Here is a 19,321-nt window from a genome sequence, read left to right as displayed (position 1 = left end):
CACATGTCATTTTCTTTAGGCTTGTTTTGCCGTTTTCTAAACTCTGGAAACAAGTCATTATCTCATCCAAGTGGCATACTGTTTCACAAAAATGCCGTTTTGAGACTGGAGTGAATGACTGACCAATGTGGAATGCTGCGTAATGGCAGGATGTCAGTGAGTTATCAGTCAGAAAGGCTTTCAAAATGTTTGTCGTGCAGCTTTTAAGTTGTGACTACAGTCTGTGTCTGCCTGCTGTAAATAAACACGAACCCATTCCAGAACTTGATACAAAGAAAGTGATTTAATCAGCACTGTTTCCAACAGCATGGTCAACAAACATCATGGCTTTGCAAACTCCTCTAAGTGGTTTATCAAGAACCCAAATACAATTTCAAGGGCAAAATCAAGTGATAAGTAAGTTTCCAATGTCCACTGCAGGTCAGTCCGCAGGTAATTGTGGTAGGTAGGCGGGAAAATGTCACATTACACCAAGAGAGGTCCAAACAACTCCCAACATTTTAATAATCTCTCTTGACTTAAATCCCTCAGTTTCAGCGAGGGAAACCTGGCTGAGAGAAACAGGCATGTTGCTGTTTGCAATTACATTTTTGCCTCCATAGACAGAAATGTAGAGACTTAACATACGGCATGGTGCTGCAGACAGCTTGAGAGGAAACTTTGACGAGAAGAAAATGTTTTATGTCAGAGCACATTTCTGAAGAGTGCAATTCCAGATCATAGTCATGTGTTCCACCTTTTATATTATATTTATTAAAAGCAAATGCGTCACAGAGTTGTTACTCAAACAACTTTCTGTGAAAAAAACAATAAAAACAATATTGGAATGACTCACTTAAAGACAATGTAAATAATGTCTAATAGATGTACAGTTAAAAGAGACCCTAAAAAGATGTCGTGCTTTGCTCAAATGAAAAAATCATTAACAAAAGCATCTCTGAGCTTGAATTGAGTTTGATCACTTTGATGAACATTTAGAGGAATGGTCACATTGCCAGACAATAGCTAGCTTTGTGACTGGCCACACTGACGAGGCCTCCAATTCACATCAATTAAGTGATAAAACATAAAACATACAAACAGGATTTTTGACAAAATGTATGCCACGTCTGGGGTGACGTTACACAGAAAATTAAAAGACCAAAAACGGTAAACCAAAACAAACACTTGACACTGAAAGCACACTGATATGGAATGCCATTCCAGAAGAGGATAAATTATAAGAAAACAATGACATTTGAAGCATACCTAAACAAAGTTTCAGTGACTACTTCATCTGTGCATTTACAATGCCTGTCAGTAGTGTTAGCACTGAAGTTAAGACGTGTAAGTAGTCAGTTTAAAATACACACCTTCCACTGGGACACATTTGGAGCTGCCTTTCAGATAACAGTTAATTATTATTTTGTACAAATACAAGATAGCTGAAATATGACGAAGACATTTGAAATAAATAAAGCTGTCTGCATATCAGATAAGCACGGGATGCGGGATCGTCATACATACAGAGAAGTTACAGCGCGTCATCGTGCTCAAGAGATCGGTGTCGGCGCTGATTCACATGAAAGCACTTGAGTGAGAAGGACTTAGCGGGGGTGAATAAAATCACACATGTAGCTCATTAGCTTATAGAAATGTTAAAGACACTGGGCTCAAGTTTTTGAGTGCAGGTGTAAACAGTAAATACGGCTGAAAAATATTTCTAGAAAAGAAGCAGTAAAAAATATTCCTTAGTCTTGCTCCCTGGGATTCTTTCCCTGTTAAATGTTTTCTTTTGGAACATCTGCTTTGCATTTTAAGAGACAAGGTAGAAAACACATCTATACGTGTATATCCTTTGGTTAGGGAAAGAACCCAATATTCTATACTCTATTCAAGTAAAAGTGATTAGAAAAAAAGCCATCAGATAAATACATATGGAGTGAACATGCTAATGTTACTCCTGTGAAATAATGTATCTCTCTTTGAGGTTTGGGATGCTACCCTAAGGCAGTATTACCAACTTCGGGATAAATAATATTTATATATAACTTTTTCCTCTTGTGTTAATCATAGCAACGGCTACGATCAGTTTCTTTTTCTCCAAGTGCACGAGTAGGAACTCGTGGCAAAAACCTGTCTACGTGGCTCTAGGTTGTTTTAATTACAAAGAAACCCCATGTTGTTATTATTGCACAAATAAGACACACATTCAATGTGCACACGGGAATAAGTCTTGACATTAAACAGACGCAGTCACAATAAGTTAGGACAAACTGAAAGGCTCTGAACGCACTTTGCAACAACGGACACATACAGAAAGATGAGTGTGATTTTGGTCCTCCCACTGCTATGGGGTCACAGGCTGCACATAGGCTGATGAGCGGTGCTAGTGCGCAGGTTTCAAAACAGGGTGGACCTGTGAAAGACTTTGGTTCTCGTGATACCACGGGAGTCTGTTGTTGAAGAGAGATGGCGAAGTGGGTGTAAAGAGACTGGCTCAGAGGATAATGAGGGACCAAAAAAAAAAAAGACTATCAGATGAGAAAAGGTAACGTGAGGGAGGGACAGTGAGTTGGGAGGGCTGGATGATAGCAGTCATCAGTCCTGAAGCAGGCTCTCCTCGGCCATCCACCCAAGCGAGGGAAGAGGCTGTTCACGTCTGGAGTACTTCAGCTGCAGCAGGTCACCCACTTCACTGATGGCCTCCAATGCCTGGTGAAAGAACAGGAGGAATGCCATTAATCTGAATCCAAAAAGATATTAGTTATGTCAATAAAAATTATGTGAAGATAGCCCAACAGCCGAGCCAGACAATAAAAAAAAAACAAAAAAAAAACACACAAAGCACAACTTGAAAGAGGATTGCTTTGTAGGTGATAAATGGGAGTGATAAGGCTTAATCACACTTGGATTTTCAAGCACTAAACATGACAGAAGGCTCCTTGCATAAACCACAACTGAACAGAAACTCCTCCACTTCTTTCCAAGAGAGACTGTATCAGTATTGCAACACTGCAGGGCACCTGGAAACAATTTACCTTCCTCCTGACCTTTTTTCTGATTCCATGCTTTGAGAAATAGCGAGGGCTGGCTTTTCCAAAGACGGAAAAAGCGGCTCCTCGAAGTGCTCTACAAAGGCAGGCTGATGCCCTTTAAATGGACTATTACGAACGGTGTTGACATGCTCCTCAGTAAGATGAATGAAGTGTCTTTGGAGAGACAGAGCAGCTCAAATAAAAGTCTCTGTCTGAGCCACGCTGTAATGCTTGGAGACAACTTGGCCTTCCAAGTTCCTTTATAATAAAGGACATATTGGAAGCCTTTATTATTCAACAGACACACTATGAGTCTGTGGACAGACACACACACACACAACAGCTGAAAAAAGCCTGCCCAGTCCTAGGGTCCACGATGACCCCTGAATCCAAATAAACTCTTATATTATGTTGAGGATAAAATTAAGTCTTCAGTCCTGTAACAACATGCCCTGAACTGGATCCAATGGGGAAGAAGACCGACTGAGCAGAGATCAGATGTCTTTCTCTTTACATCTTGGAGGATAAATTGAGACCAAATGGCAGTTGTATATTGGAAATGGCAGCATTTAATAAAAACATAGAGTCCAGATTGTCCAAGAAGCTAGTTTTACTCATCTCCACCAATAGTGATGCATATAAGTGATGAATATAAGTGATGACAGCAGAGCAAATGAAAATATTCCAAAGAGGCATATTTTCAGTTTGTGCTAACATTTTGCCAAAAATACAGAGATTTTTAAAAACCAATGACCAATTTAAAGCGATTTTCATGCTGATTTGGAAGTTGTTTCATTCCCATTGCACATGGAAACTGCCTACATCATTTTATATTGAAGAGAGTCCTATTATGGCAAGATCTAAGAAAGTCTTCTGCCATAAGAAGCACCATGTAGCATTAAAAATAAAACAAAACTTTAAACCTTTGGGCTCTGCATTCACCTATCGTTAACATTTAGGATACATACAGATACATTATTTCATTTTGTTTTTCAGTCAGTGATTGGACTTATTGGATGACTTACTGTGTGAAGCATCTCTCTGGTATGGGCAGCTGAAATACAGAAACGTGCTCTAGATTCAATGATGGGTGTTGCTGGGAAGCCGACGACCACTGTGCCGATGTTTCTCTTTAACATCTCTCGACCAAATGCCCTGAAAAGCAACGGCAACATTAGACACAGGGCAACACTTGGCAAATCTAACTTATGATCTGATCTCTCCACCGCCGCTGTCACCACATCTTAGTGCGTGGAAAGCTGTTTATGATTTCAGTTTCACACATTAAAGAGAACACCCTCTAAGTCAGATTCTATTTGGAGAAGGGACAACAGTGAAGAAAAGTCATTTAAATTAGAGCATAAGCCTTTATGCCTTTTCCAAATGTGAAATCATTTGGGAGATTCTTCCGATTAGCCATCCTAATTATACTTTCAAGTAAATATGTCAAATAATATGAAATGGAGGAGAATCACACACCCAATTTTGGCAGGCATATAGAGCATCATGGGTACTACGGGTGAGTCGTCGTTGCCATAGATGATGAAGCCCATGTCGCGGAGTTTCCTGCGGAAGTAGGTGGTGTTCTCCGATAGCTGTCTGAGGCGATCAGCACCTGGAAAGGGCAGATAAACAGAGGGAGGTTTCAGAACAAGAGCATTAGCTTATTTCAGTTACAACAGTTACATTGCTATGGTAACCTATACTTATAAGTTAACTATACAGGTTTTTAGGAGGTAAGCCTGCCTTGCTTGACTGTAACTATAACTCAACACCATGACTGAAGACTGTACACTATTTCCAACAGATGTTCTGTTGCAATTCGAGAACGAGTATCGACCAGTTAGCACGTGTCACCCATTGTGCACCCACGCAGGTGTTTTCACTTTGCTCATTAGACCTCTTTCATCAGCTCTGTGTGCTCATGTGCAGACTGGTCTTGATTGGCATTTTCCTCACTATCCTGTCGCACCTGTTTTGGTGCGACAAATTACACCTTTATTATTCCTATTAGTAGGTGGCATTTGGTGACCGCAGACAGTTCCAGGCAATGTGTGCAGAGGTATAATCAGCCACAACAAGTGAAAACACCTGTATGGGTGTCCAGTCCTATACCCCCCTTTTTTTTTGTTATTATTTATGCTTGTAAGCCTTAGAAAACTGCATCATCTGCTCTTGTTCGCAGTCCAAGTGAATGAAACAGCATGTATTTTTGTAGTTATCTGCAATTGACGATATCTGAGTTGTTCTGTTTGGCCTGCTTTTACATTGCAGAACAAGAATATCTTAGGACAGCACAAGCCCAAGTTAGCCTAATAAAACTGGGCCGAAGTGAAGTAAGAGGTCACACTTGTTAAGCAAAGTCCTGCTTGAGAAACAAAACCATGTTAAACAAAAACAAATCCATAGGATGACTATAAAACTAGCCAGAAAACACTTTTATCATGTCCTACACTTATTTGGAGACAGCACTACACCCCTTGCCTTTGAAGAAAACCATGATTCTTTAAAGTTGAGGTCAAGGGGCTGAACCTAAACAGGCATCAATCCTCACGTGTCAGTCTGATGCACACTGTTGATTCACTCACTGAATCCTCAGGCTGAGTCTCCAGAGATAGCATCTTAACCAAACAAATAACCATATGGCACAAAGCGCCAACAGAAACACACATCTGCCTGGCTGTGCTGAAAAACAACGCAGAAACACCACGGCTTCAAAGCACCCTGAGACACAACAAAGTCTGACATTATATTTATCCAGAAACTTCTTTTTTTTTCCACAGTCAAAGAATCCAAAGCACTATTCTCAGCACTGAGTGGTAAAACAGATAAAACAACAACAAAAACAGTAGCATATGATATTGAGACATTTTGTGCTTTAGCATTCTTTTCATATTAAAGAAAGCGCTGCCCGTCTTGTGCCCGCATTTCCCATTCACATATTTGATTGATGCAACCTTGAAACAACAAAATGTCCATTCTGATGCAGGCCTGTGCTGGGAACCATGAGCAGCCCTCCTTAGCAGCAACTTAAACACAGCAACAAACTGTTAGCAGGCAGCTCAACTGTCACTTCAACTTTGTGTCAGTGTCTGAATCTTCAAAGGCCTGAATTTCAAACAGTGACAGGGCTGCAACCAATCAGACTGTCATTGTTAGTCTTCTACAAGGAAAGCTGGGATATGTCATAAGGTCAGCCAGTCTGGCCTTCTCTTCTCAGAAATGGTTTGAAGAAAGAGTTGACGACATTGTGTAACAGTCACACTATAAAGGTTGCACCGGGTTTATTCCCATAACTAACAATTGAATGGCTGGGGATCAAGGTAATCTGATCTTGTATCAGCAATTTAAAGAGGCTGCATCAATCAAGCCCCGTAAAGAGTAAAAGGGTGCCGCCCTGCAAGAAAAACAAGACTTAGTGATCTGTTTGTGTGTGTAGGAGATGAGTCCAACAGAGTTTAATCTGTGCAGATCTCTGGCCCTAAGCACCATGCTGCTTTGTACCCAGCGTGAAGGCAAAAGAAGCACACATACACACAGAAACACACATCTGAAAGCCATAAAAAGGGAGAGGGCAGAAGTGTCAGCATACCACCATTTCAAGGCCTTCCATCAGCCAGCGCTGAATCGGGAACCGTCCACTCATCAGTTTAAAAAAAAATGCACATCCCGGAAGATTAAGACAGGAGGAGCTTGCTGTGCAGGACTACAGAGAGACCTTTAAATATGCAAGACCTTGCTCAGGAGATAAAATTAAACTGCAGGTTACCATCATCAGATTGGAGAGTGAAAAAAAAATCCTGTGCTACTTTTTAGAGCAATTCTTCAGCTTAGAAAAGTGTTTCTGAAGTAGCTATGTCAAAATATTAGAAAATAAATACAATTTTACTTAGAGGACGCTTTCATCCATCTTGGAAAAGAAGGTCATGTGACATTCTAAAACAAGAAATTTCTATTATTATATTTGCGTCTACTTTTGTAGTTGCAAGTGACATGGCGTAACCTGAAATATATGAAGGGCATGGACCCGTGTGGCATTTACACTGTATCTAGAATGTTTTCTTTTTTTTTTTTTTTTTTACATGCCATACAGTTTGATAAGGCCCTCAAACACACCTTTATTTAGTGGTAAATAATTGCCAGTCGGCCTTTATCACTTGGCTGGGAAGGAAAAATTTCCACGGCAAACAAGCACAGTCACTAGGAAGGAGCCAAAGTACAAAAGGTGGCAAAGCTGATGTAAGTTGAGAGGAAACAAATGTCCAGCTACCAGTCATCTGAAGTAAGCCTGAACCACACGCTTCTACTGCCACCTTGTGGTCACGGAGGGAAGGGCATGCCAAATACAACCAGTAGTGTGACAGTCCAATCTCAAATCAAAACAAGAGTGACCCAGAAATCTTGGACAAAAAATTAGCAATTAATGAGTGCCCTGTTGCCACTGCAGAACTTTTAAAGAGATTGGTGTCATTTTCTGGCACATACCCAGGGTGGTCCCATCCTCTCCCATGATGATCTTCATAGAGGTGATTATCTGCTGGGCCACAGGAGGGGATATGGAGGTGGCGTACAGGGCACTGTGAGAGTGGCGCCGCAGGTAGTCAATCAGCTCCTGCCAGAGAAATTACATTAAAGTTGCTTTTATTTTCCACAAACATGGACACAGAATCTTTCATTTGGTCAGGGTGCAATCATAGAAGACAGTTGCACCATACAGGACAGAAATAAAAGCTCCAATGTAGCAGCACTGATGGATAAAATCACTAGGTTTTGATACAAGACAGGACAAGACAGATTTATTTCGTCATATTGTTAATTCAACTAATGCACCATCATTAGTCATCTTGGCATGATAACTGTCCAAAAGTTTACACTGTGAAAAAATGTGTGCACAGGTGTTTCAGCCAGTCGATTCTGGTTTTTAAAGTGTTGCTAAAGATGTAGTTCTATTTGTATCTGTATGCTTGTGCTTTCTTTGTATTTGTATATTTTTCATAAACAGGGTTCGAGGCCAACTCAAGTAACCTTGATTACAGCTCTACACTGACTAAAAAAGGAAAGCTTACACTAAATCAAATCTGTTGCAGAAAAACAGGAAGCTAAACTTCCCATTACTGGCGAACAGTGTTGACCAATACTAAAACTGAACAACACTCAACGTGCTGGGCGTCAACAGTCGGGAAATTGCTACGGTCCCTAAAGAGGATTACTACGTGCGCCAGCTACTGACAGCATGCGTCATTATTCCCCTTACAACAGAGAAACCTTTGAATTCCATTGTCTGTCCTCAAAGCGTTAGTTTTACCTGTGCAAGAGTCCACCCACCTTTTTTCCTCCAATGTATCCTCCGGCAGCACCGAAGCTCTTTGTGAATGTTCCCATCATGATGTCGACATCTTTTGGATCCAGGCCAAAGTAGTCCACCACTCCTTTGCCGTTAGGCCCCATGGCCCCGATACTGTGGGCCTCATCCAGGTAAAGATACGCCTTGTAGCGCTTCTTCAGAGCAATGACCTCTGGGAGACGCACGAGGGACCCCTCCATACTTCAGGAGAAAAAAAATTATGTTAAAAAAGTAAAATCAATAAATTCAGAGCAATCCCACAACTCATCAATAGTGATGACATGCTTAGACCTAATAAATAAACAATGATTATTCTGGCAAAATCTCTTTTATGGAGGATACAGTAACCTTCGAAAGCCGCTGAGGGAACATCAGCTTAACCTTTGTTTAGTTGTGTATGTGTAGGTGTTAATGTCTGCATAGGCACTGTCCATTTTAGCAGTTGACGTGATTGCTTTGGAAATTCCAGCGGAAATGAAACTCCATTAATATTGCATTAGTAAAGGACACTGAGTATCTCAGGCAGTTTCTCTCGGAAACCATATTGATCAACAGGATTGATTACCTTTATAGTAAGTCCACTTCAAAGAGCAAGGCATACATTATTCTTAAAGGAGAGCGCGGTATTTACTATATTTAAACCATAAGAGAGTGCTGCCATTATGGGTAAGAAACTGGGAAATTGGTATTCACACTTTGATTGATCAAAACATTGAGAATATGTTGAGTAAGTAGTTACGCAGAGGAATGTTCCTACATTGAACTCTAATCTGCTGAAATATTGGTTCACTTATCTTATGAAAGTGCTTCCATTGTTTTACTGCAAATGAGTTTGCTGATTCAGTGAAGATGGGGACATTGTCATATCATAAAAACAGCCTTTAAGACCCATGGGCAAGCTTAGTAAATTAATTACACACAATTATCGTGACAACATAATGTCTTGAACATCTGTTTTAAAGCGTTTTCATGCTTTTTCTCAAACATACAAAGTGACAAAAGCACCACCAGTCAAGCTGAATCAAGATAAATGAGTCCTCAACCAGAAAACTCTGGGTGACAATAAACTGGCAGCAATCAGAGAGTAATATGATACAGCTGTGATATAAAAATACTTCCAGTGAAACAACAATAAAAGCAGAAGAAACAAAAACTTAATTAAGTTAGCTCGGGCAATATACAAGCTCATGTGTTTGTGTATGGAAGTGTACTGTACGTGTGTGACAGACAGGCAGAGATTATACCTGTATATGCCCTCCACCACAATGAGAATTTTCTTCCAGGGTCGGTGGGTTCTCGGCTGCCCGTGCACGATGGCGTCTCTCAGCAGCTTCTCTAGGCTTTGCATGTCTACAATACAGAGAAAAGACTTTTGTTGTCTAAGGACAGATTATTCCCCTAAAGTAATATGAGAGCTTTCTTTAATTAATGGATGAGTGTCAATATTTTATGATCACAACCCTTTGAAGCATTGAGAGTGTTTTCTTAGAAGTCGGCCCTGCCTGGTTCCTGGGTGCTGACTGTGAGCTTAGATAACTGTAGGTCAGGATCTCTGGTGACTGTGTGTATACATGTGCTTGTGTGTGATCTAACTAAAATCCCACCACACCAACTACTGTGAGTCTATATAGTAAATAAGAGGAAGACAAAGAGGTAGCGAAGTACCTGCAGAACTACAGGAGTAGAGACAAATTTGCACAGTGTGAAGCAACCTGCTCACACCCATGTTAAATGTATTTGATCTCCTGTTGAGTAAACCAGATTCAAGCTAATTCCTGTCTCAGTGTGTTGAAAAATCACTTTTAGTCACTTTAATCATGTGTATTATGTGATACTGGCATCCTTTATTTGATTGATTTACTCTCTTAAGTCAAATTATATCTAACTGTTATTGGAGTTGTACCCACTGTTGTGTTTGAAGACCCGAATTGTGGAGCCAGAAAGGCGGGCACCCAGCACCAGTGACGCGTGATTCAGCTCGTCACTCAGAATAAGACAACCCTAAAACAAAAAAAACACATTTTTAAACTAATGACAGACATTTTTTTTAGATGGTGATTTACAGTTTCTAGGAGAGCAGCAATCCTTAATTAGACAGAAAAGTCAAACACAATTCAACCCTCTTTAGAGCTTTACTTGCATAATACTAATACCCCAGGATTTCACATGCTGAAGTGTTTAGCAACGACTTTCTGGCCCAGACTCTGATTATTCCTCTTTGAGGAAGACAGAACTGAAGTCTCTGGAACATACGCACAGTATGATCCAGGCTTGTTCAGGTTAAGCTGTTCACATGAACCTTTAATACTCTGTGACTAAGTATACCCGTTTCCATGAATAAATGTACTCACACAATAACCTCCCAATATGGTTTTTGCCCTCATAAAAGTAAGAAAATGTATCTAGCACTCACATTTAAATCTGCGCGTGTGCAGCCGCAGATAACGCACAACGTTTTCAGGCATACATCACATATTACAGGCATAAACGCAATGTTTACAAATATATCAGGAAAAAATAATATTTTTTAATATATATTTTTTATGGCTGAAATGAACATGCAGTGCAAGCTGTGTAACATTAAACTTGGAATCATATTACATTTTGTTAAAAAACAAATACTTTCATTGCATCCCAGATAGACACCTCCGACAGACACCTAATTTCGTTGTTCCTTTAGTTTGGAATGCATAGTATTTTCAACACATCACTGTTTAGCTATAGCCTATGGGCCAAGGTGGGTGCAGATGAAAAAGTAAACCAGCCACTGATTTTTTTTTTTTACAAGACAAATGATTGAATTATTGAAATGACTGCAATATCTTTATGGATGTGGGTTTTTTTTTCATGTCGGCTAATCTCTACAGACTGTGCAGATCGAAAGGTATGATAACCCTAACCCCACCTGCATTTTCTCTAGGTTGTTTATTTTCTATTCTGACCTTACATTTTGCGAGTAATCAAATCAAATATGGAAATTACTTTAAATGCACATCCCTAACAAGTACTCTGTTCTTTTTTGTTTGGCAAATAATACTACTTAATTAATACTTTTATTAAATTGGGAGATGATAATCCCAAATAAAAATGTGTGATTGTTTTCCATTAGAATTAAAATGGATCCATGACCCTGTGTGAACAATAGGTGAAGGCTTATGTTATTAAAAGCCAAAATAACCTGTTGAATAACAAAGATTAAGAAGATTTTATTTAATCTGAGCATAAGCTTCTCATATAAAAAAAGAGTTTGACAGAGTATTGTTGACACCTTATCCACCTCTTAAAGGCACCACACCCAAACATTCAGACAGATCACACCATTTTCTCTGGTCAATGAATAAATGGGCTTGTTACACAATACACAAGTATGTCCTGATATAATCTTGTGAGCTAGGAGACAAGTGACGTTAAACATTTATGAACCCTTGTGACAAGGGCAGTGACTCAAATCATTACTGTCTCAGTTTGTCCATCAGCATATTGGTTTCTCATTCAAGTGGGTGTCAAGAAATGTGTTCTTTGACTCACGAGGTGCACACTGTCAGCTCAAGATTCGACTTCCTGTTCAAGCGACATTGGCTAAGGAAGAAAGGAGCATGTAAGGACTGGCATGTGTGTTTTGTTGGGGTTAGAACAACATGGCTGCAACTCACCTCCCCCCCACATTTAGAATGTTTTGAAAACTTTGGCCGGAAACTAGTGTGTTGTGGAACAGTGTGAACTCTTCAAGCTCAGCCATATATCTGGAAAAAAATCGCCTGTGTTCACTTTACACAGGAAACAGTCTTTTTCCTCAACAGTAAAAGTGTTAATGGCACTTGCATACCCATTCAATTACAGCGTGGGTACAGGGGCCAATGTAACTATAAAAACACAGGAGAAAAAATCCAAAGTAATCAAATCAAAAAGAGAAGGATGTTCTAGAAAGAACAAAAACAAAAAAACAAGTGAGTAAGAGTGAAATTCCTTACCTTCCCAGTGAGAGCAGGAATGTTCATGGAGTTGGTTGCAAAGCCCATGCCAAAAGCCATGGATGACTCAACACCAAGGAACCTGGCAACCAACGACTCCAGCTCCACATGGATGTCCAAGTTCCCTGGAAACAACATAATCTCAGTTTAAGTACAACCATCAGTGTACTGTAACTTGCAGAGTTGCCTAAAGGGAGCCATTTTTTAAATCTTTTTGTAAAAGTGTTCAACAAACAGTGAGGTCAGGCCACTTTCCTTAAAGTCCAGATGAAATTAAAAAAATGCATTTTTAACCCTTTAAGATTACATCCCCAGTCACACTGTATCCCTATTTAACAATGTATGCCCCAAAAATCTATTTGGATAAAAATCCTCTTTGCAAATGTTTTACTAGGAAGAAAATGCACTCCACCTTCTCGCACTCACTCTCAGGTCGAAAGGAGGCTGCAGCAAAATAGGTTCTGAATTGAAAAAGGACTCCAACTTCAAAACTTTCACAATGCGTCACAATATTTCAAACTCAATCTTTCAGGCCTTCAAAACCACTTGAGCCTGTGGCCTCTGTTGTATGCTGAAGGAGCAACGGACAAAAGAGGGAGCAGTCCTTAAAGTACCAGCTAAGGTTCAATAACAGTGAATCTGATCATAAACCAAATTTTTTTACAATAAAAGCAAAAGAAAAATCAGGAAAGCTCTTTAAAAATCAGATGTTAAAAATAACTTCTTTTGACCCTTACCTATCTCACAGCGTGTGCTGCCCACTCCAACTCCATACTTTTGTGTTGACTCAATAGCAGCGTCGGCACAAGCCCCAGTGTTCTCAGCAAAGCCGAGGTAGTTGTATGAGCCCATATTGATGACGTTCTTCACCACTTTGCCTGTGTGCCTGAGAGGGACAGACAACGTCAGAGACAAAGAATTGGTACCCTGTTTCTAGGTTGAAAGAAATAATTATCCTCATCATGTGTGCCTGTCTGCCCTGGTTGCCTGGCAACCATTTCCTTAACTTCCACAGTTATCACGCACTGTGATAACGTACAATAGTTTATTGTCTCGAGGGAATTCCACTGGCATAGTGCATATTATACTGTACACATCAATGAGATAACAGGGAAAATATGACACAACCATCGCTGGTTTCAGAGCAGTTTCTCTGCACAGACATACTCACCCCATTGGTTTTAACTGTCCCCATTTGTTTAAACTGCTTCACATTTGCCCTGCTAACACCAATATAAATGTTTATGTAAATTACTGTATATTTAGGTCTTAAACTATCACATAACTCACACAGTTCTTTCACATCAGTAAGTAAAGGCTTTCTTAATTTCCTCGATGCAGTAATGAAGTAAATCATAAGCCATTCATTTCCGTTTTGTGCTGACTCGGTTCTATGGATACTGGATTGTTTTCATACTACCTCTGTCATTTGTAGAGGACTGTGTGTTTAGCGCTGCTTTGTGTTAGTGTTTCTGTTCAGTGCCACGTGACAGATACTAGTGGTTCAACATAACCATCTGAATCATGGCTTATGTCACTCTTTATTATCAGAAATACAAGGTCAGACAGTGACTTAAAGGGAAAATCTATTAACTTCAGAGGCACAGAAAGACACACCTCTGGGGGAATAATGACCTTCATGGACAACGCCTTGGATCTAAATGAACCCTGTGTGCACGGAACAACGGACACTCCACAATACAGCAACTTACTCAAAGGTCCAATTGTAGTCATGGGAAACCCTCTCCACCAGGTCCATCTTTGCACCAGGGACACTACAGATGGGTCGGTTCCAGTTGTCTCGAATCCTCATGTACAAGTTCCTGGTGTAAAAGTTCTCAAAATCCTGATAAAGGGGGACAAAGTCCTGCAAGGAGAAATGGGAAAAATGTAGATCATTTTTTTATCTAGCTTCCTGGCAGTCAATGATTCCTGTTAAACCAGATATGGTAGGTGTGACGAAGAGTGTGAAAAACGATACTGTGACCATGAATGTAACGGGAGGTGACTAATACAACAGGATTAGTCAATATCTAAAATAAAAATATGACACCTTTAGGGCGGTGCTGTGATAATAACAGTATCTATCTCGCAACTCAGAAAGAGCGATTGGTCTGACTGGCTTGAACTTCTCTGTCACTGAATTAACCGTGGATGGCTTCACACTCAGTTTGATTGTTAATGAGCCTCTGCATTGAAAAGGGTCTAACGTAAATTAAACTTTACCCTCTGCTCTTCTCTCTCCCGAGCCACGTTGCACTTCTCGATGTTCCAGTGGCGAAGGAAGTCTCGGAGGTAGCCAAAGATGGTGAGGATGCCGTAGCCCATGTAGGTGAGCACAGCCACCAGTAGAGGAGTCTCCTCAAACGATTCCAAAAAGGGCTTCTTGTACAGGTTGGAGTTGTGTGTGACATTTTGGTTCTGACAGACAATAAAGTAAAAGAATGTCTCATTTAAAACGTTTCACACAGCTTTTATCGGCGTAAACCCACAGACGGATCGAAGCCCAAGGCACAGAGTAATAATGTTAACTAACTCATTCCACTTTATGTTGCAGGAAAAACCCATTTCGGCTTCCAGTGGTTTCTCCTTTAAAATGCGATGGTTTATATATGCTTCAAGTCTGTTTACTCATTAAGCCTGCTGCACCCGGCTTAATAAACTGTGACAGAGAGCAGACCAGATCAATCCAGTATGAGCTGGGCACACTCTAGACGACAGCAGGGCTGATTTGTTAAAATTGTGTTTTTCTTGGAAAGAGTTAGAAACCTAATGAAGGCTACAATAAGCACACTAACTCATGGAGACCTAAACTGTGCCCGGGCCCCTGTGGACCAGTGAGCAGTAAAATGGCCATCAGTTCAGGGTTCTAATTCACTGAGTTTTATGAATAGCAATATTGATCTTGGATTATGGGACCATATAAACGTGGTCACACATCAGAGGAGCTCCACAAAAAACCCCTACGCCGCCACCCCTTAAAAAAAAAAAAGAAGCATAATTTCAAGCTGGACTGCGGACTGGCTGTCTACACAAACCAACATTAAACAAATGAGGGCGGTCACTCATTACACCCTCTGGCCCGCAGCTTAGCAACCATACCTCATGTGACCTCTCATGCTTCTCCTAGAAATACCTCTGAGCCAGGGAACAGGAGAGCACTGCAGTCTGTGTGTGTGTGTGTGTGTGTGTGTGTGTGTGTGTGTGTGTGTGTGTGTGTGTTTCAAGCCCGTCAAACAGGTCCTTTTCTCTAAAGTAAAAAAAAAAAAAAACATGGTTTTTGAACTGTCTCAAACAGTGAGCAGAAAAACAAATTCACATCCAAGTGCAAAGAGACGCCTACCACAGCAGCTAAACACGGTTTGACTGATGTCATATTTACTTAATCTTTTATACCTGTGGACAAACAGGGACTGGGAAGCGGAAGACCTGTGCCATTCATTTAAAGCTGGACAGCACAGCAACTGTCGCCAGAGGAGCATCTAAACAACAAATCTTATTGAAATCTGCTCTTTCACATGCTTGCTCTGCAGCTCAAGAGGGGATGATCGTATTACATTGTATACACAATAAGAAAAGCTTGCACATGGTGTGTGTTTCACATTAGGGCTAAAACTGAGTAAATAAATGAGTAAGTCCTCTCCTTGCTAATTGCCAATTCAATTCATGGTTCATTTTTACTGAGCTGTTATTGACACTACCATCCCAGTTGAAAGCTGTTAGTGAGACCATTTATACCCAGCTGCTCATAAAAATCCTGCTTCTAATCATTTTTCCTATATTATCCATATAGGGATTATGGCTAGCTCAATAGGGGAAAATCCATGCTTTGCCTGCAGAGCCAGACCCAGGAGGACATTTAATACTGGTCTGTGGCTGAGACATCAGTTAACGTATTGAGCCGCTGATTTAAGAAATACTTGAGGTACAGCCAAGAGACACTTCTTACGCATCCTGGTTCCTCTTGCAAACATACAGTAGGTCATTCCAGTTGCCTTATCAGGAACCAGCAGAGCTCATATCACAACAGGATGACGTTATACCACTTTTTTTGTTTCATTTTATTACTAACCTTTTAAGTAAATGCTAAAAATATCATTTGGGTGGGCCCATTACATACTGGCCAAGTTCATCTGACAGCTATAAAAGTCATGGTAAAATGCTACAATTGTCTTGTGGCTCCAAATACTTTACTTAAGTTTACTTATGCCTATTCCCCCATTTCAACTGAGACAAATGCCTGATAGCATTATCAGCAGTTATTTGACCTGCAGCTCTGCCTTAACATGGAGACATTGTATGCAAAAGGATCTAACTGTTATGACAGCCATAGCATCTGGACCTCATTATGTAAATCCACTGTATGTTGAAATCCAGCCCTGCTGCCTTGAGCTGTAGCAAGTCTGGAATTTGATGTTGTCAAACATGAGAGACGTAGTGCATTACTCCCAGAATACACACTGAGGGATTTCTCTGGAACCAAAACAACCCAAAGAACTAAAAAAACACACACAAAAGGTGTGTATACCAACCTCCACCACTACACCCAAACACACACACACACTCTGTGTTTTCAGTGTTTTTCAGTCCAACCTAGGAGGGACCACACCCATCATAGCCTGTAGACATTCCTCTCTCCCGCTAAAGTGTCATGAGGAAGCAGGCCTGTCCTCCTCTCCCAGGAGACAGACACACAGCTTCTCTGGTGATAACACAACAGGGCCCTGGTCTTCTTCATACTGGAGTCTGTGTAAACAGAGACCGGTCTAACTTCACGACACACACACACACACACACACACACACACACACACACCGGAGCACACAAACAACAGGGTGTAAGGTTACAAGAAAGTCACCACTACCATCCTCCCTGATCAGGTGGCATGTACCATTAAACAACAGGTTTAAAAAGGGTGTCTTTCATAGCGCACGCCGCTGGTTGCAAGCTACATCTGCATTTTTACGAAGCACAATGTTAACCATAAGTATGACGAAAGCCACGTGATTTGAAGTTGAGTATTAGAAACTCAATACCGGGAAGCAATTGGCAACAGCTAGCCGGTCGCATTGGGACAAACCGATAGGCTAGGACATAACACGCTAGGCATAAGCTATGTAGCTTAATAGTAGTTATATTTAATACATTAATGTTATAGTTTCCTTGTGAGGTGATCTTAAACTGCCGCCATACAGCCGCAGCTCTTACTTTGCGTGTGCCTGCAAATAAACAACCATTTACAGTCGCAATATAAACACGGAAAAAAGAGAAATGAATAACACAAGAGCTAACATTATTTTTTTAATTCAAACTATTGTATTACACACAGTAGCAGTGCTTGTTTATGGCCCTCTCCTGTCGAGCAGCTGACGGCTGGGCCTTACCTTCTCCCTGGGGCGACGATACTTCTGTGGCTGTTGAAACAAGCAGTGGTTCTTCACGAAGCCATTTTTACTCGATTTTCTACCGTTTGACGTCCGGTGACAGGCGTCTCCGTTTAGTAGCTTGTTCGAAGAGCTTTCTGTCATCTTTGTCGGCGGACTACGACTGGAAATTTCACGATTTGAAGTTGCCCAACTTGTGTAACGTTAATCGTGAAGTCATGTATGAGCTGGGAAAGAATACGGATTAAACGCCCACTCTGCTCTGTGACCGCTTGAGCCTGCCGGAAATCTACGCCCATGAGTAGTTTCATTGGCCAATGGTGTTAACTCCAGTACAAAGATCGTCTATATAACACATGAACAACTCCTACCGACATCTAATGGGGAATTTAGGCGCTTCTAGCAACCAGGGAGAGTTTACATTGTATAAGAAAAGTTTGTCATGGCTGTATTTCTATAACTCAAATTGTTTGACTTTTTTTTGGCTAATAAGGGATTAACATATTCACTAATACTCCACTAGGACCATGTATGTAGAGAGTAAACATTTGCAGAAATTATGTTTATGATTATGTTTATGCTTATGATTCCTGATTATTATTTTTTTACTACCTTACATTATCCATGTATTTTCTAATAAATCATTTTTATAATGTCTCTGAAAAACACATCACTGGGGGATTCCTTTCCATTTTAACAGTAAAATCTGAGCATGTTGTCATGATGAAATGAAATTATTTCATTAGCATTTGTTAACACCACCATGTGTCTGTTCTGCACACATGCTGCAAGTGTAGATGGCATGCTTCGTTGTTCTCTTGTGTAAATAATAAACCTTCAAGAAGTTACAACTTATATATACCAATCCATTTATTTACAAACTATAACAAAAAAAAAGTCTCAACAACACATTCAAAAACCATGAACCCTCGTTGTGCACCACTCAAATAGACTCATGGCTACTCATAGAGCCACCCAATGTCAACCAGCATTTAACAATAAAATCCGAAATCCTTATATGACCTCCCTGGATGAAAGTGTTTGTGGCGTGTTAATGTTGAACAGTGTGAGCGCTCCTCTCCTACTTCTCAGTCTTTGCTAGGCGTCACCCTCTCTTCAGCGTGGGACGTCCTAAAGCCTAGCTCCTGGAAATAACCCATAATAACCTTCGCTCAGGCGTCAACTGAATGCCCTTTTCCAGTGACGCTGTGCCTCACCTGGGCTGAGGAGATGCAATACAAGGGTCAAGGTTTTCTCTGAGGTGGTTCTCACATGGAAAAAACAGGAATGGAAAAATTACTAAGGGAAGGGAAGTCTGCCACCTAACCTGACCCAATGTCTCAGGCCACTAACAAAGGGTGGGGATGATGCTTTAATTCATTTTCAACCTAATAAAAAAAAAAAGAGATGTTACATTTAATTAATTTGAGGCCATCTACATCATGTATATATTGTTTTGTCCTGGGAAGTGGATACCACATTGAGATATACCAGTGGTTCTCAACCTTTCTGGTGACAGATTAACAGTGAATGGTGTTAAACCTATGAAGAAAATAGTCATTCTTATACATTCTCTCATGGGGCTTTTTGCCAGCAAAATAATAG

The 19,321-nt window shown here is 40.5% G+C and overlaps 1 protein-coding gene across 1 annotated transcript; it reads right to left on the bottom strand.

Moving 5' to 3' along the window:
• Window positions 1-264: 264 nt before the first annotated feature.
• Window positions 265-17,985, bottom strand: sptlc2b (serine palmitoyltransferase, long chain base subunit 2b). Its single transcript, XM_051408502.1, has 12 exons — window positions 17,717-17,985; window positions 14,559-14,753; window positions 14,045-14,199; window positions 13,070-13,218; window positions 12,333-12,457; window positions 10,269-10,362; window positions 9,606-9,711; window positions 8,343-8,562; window positions 7,503-7,629; window positions 4,497-4,632; window positions 4,043-4,172; window positions 265-2,694 (listed from the first exon to the last, which is right to left on the bottom strand). The coding sequence occupies exons 1-12, from the start codon at window positions 17,858-17,860 to the stop codon at window positions 2,581-2,583; spliced, it is 1,695 nt and encodes a 564-aa protein (XP_051264462.1). The 5' UTR covers window positions 17,861-17,985; the 3' UTR covers window positions 265-2,580.
• Between the last annotated feature and the right edge of the window lie 1,336 nt (window positions 17,986-19,321).

The sequence above is a fragment of the Dicentrarchus labrax genome, unplaced genomic scaffold (genome assembly GCF_905237075.1).
Source record: "Dicentrarchus labrax unplaced genomic scaffold, dlabrax2021, whole genome shotgun sequence".
Taxonomy (NCBI): domain Eukaryota; kingdom Metazoa; phylum Chordata; class Actinopteri; family Moronidae; genus Dicentrarchus; species Dicentrarchus labrax.
The sequence above is the reverse complement of the archived record's forward strand: the minus strand, read 5'-3'. Positions and strand labels throughout refer to the sequence as shown.

What these genes read in the sequence shown, in the direction of transcription:
- sptlc2b (XM_051408502.1), bottom strand. Translation starts at nt 17,860, where the DNA reads ATGACAGAAAGCTCTTCGAACAAGCTACTAAACGGAGACGCCTGTCAC. An exon ending in TCGGGTCTTCAAACACAACA is followed by an intron (nt 9,712 to 10,268) that starts GTGGGTACAACT and finishes TCTGTATTGTAG; the next exon opens with ACATGCAAAGCCTAGAGAAG. An exon ending in AGAGGATGGGACCACCCTGG is followed by an intron (nt 4,633 to 7,502) that starts GTATGTGCCAGA and finishes TGCCCTTTCCAG; the next exon opens with GTGCTGATCGCCTCAGACAG.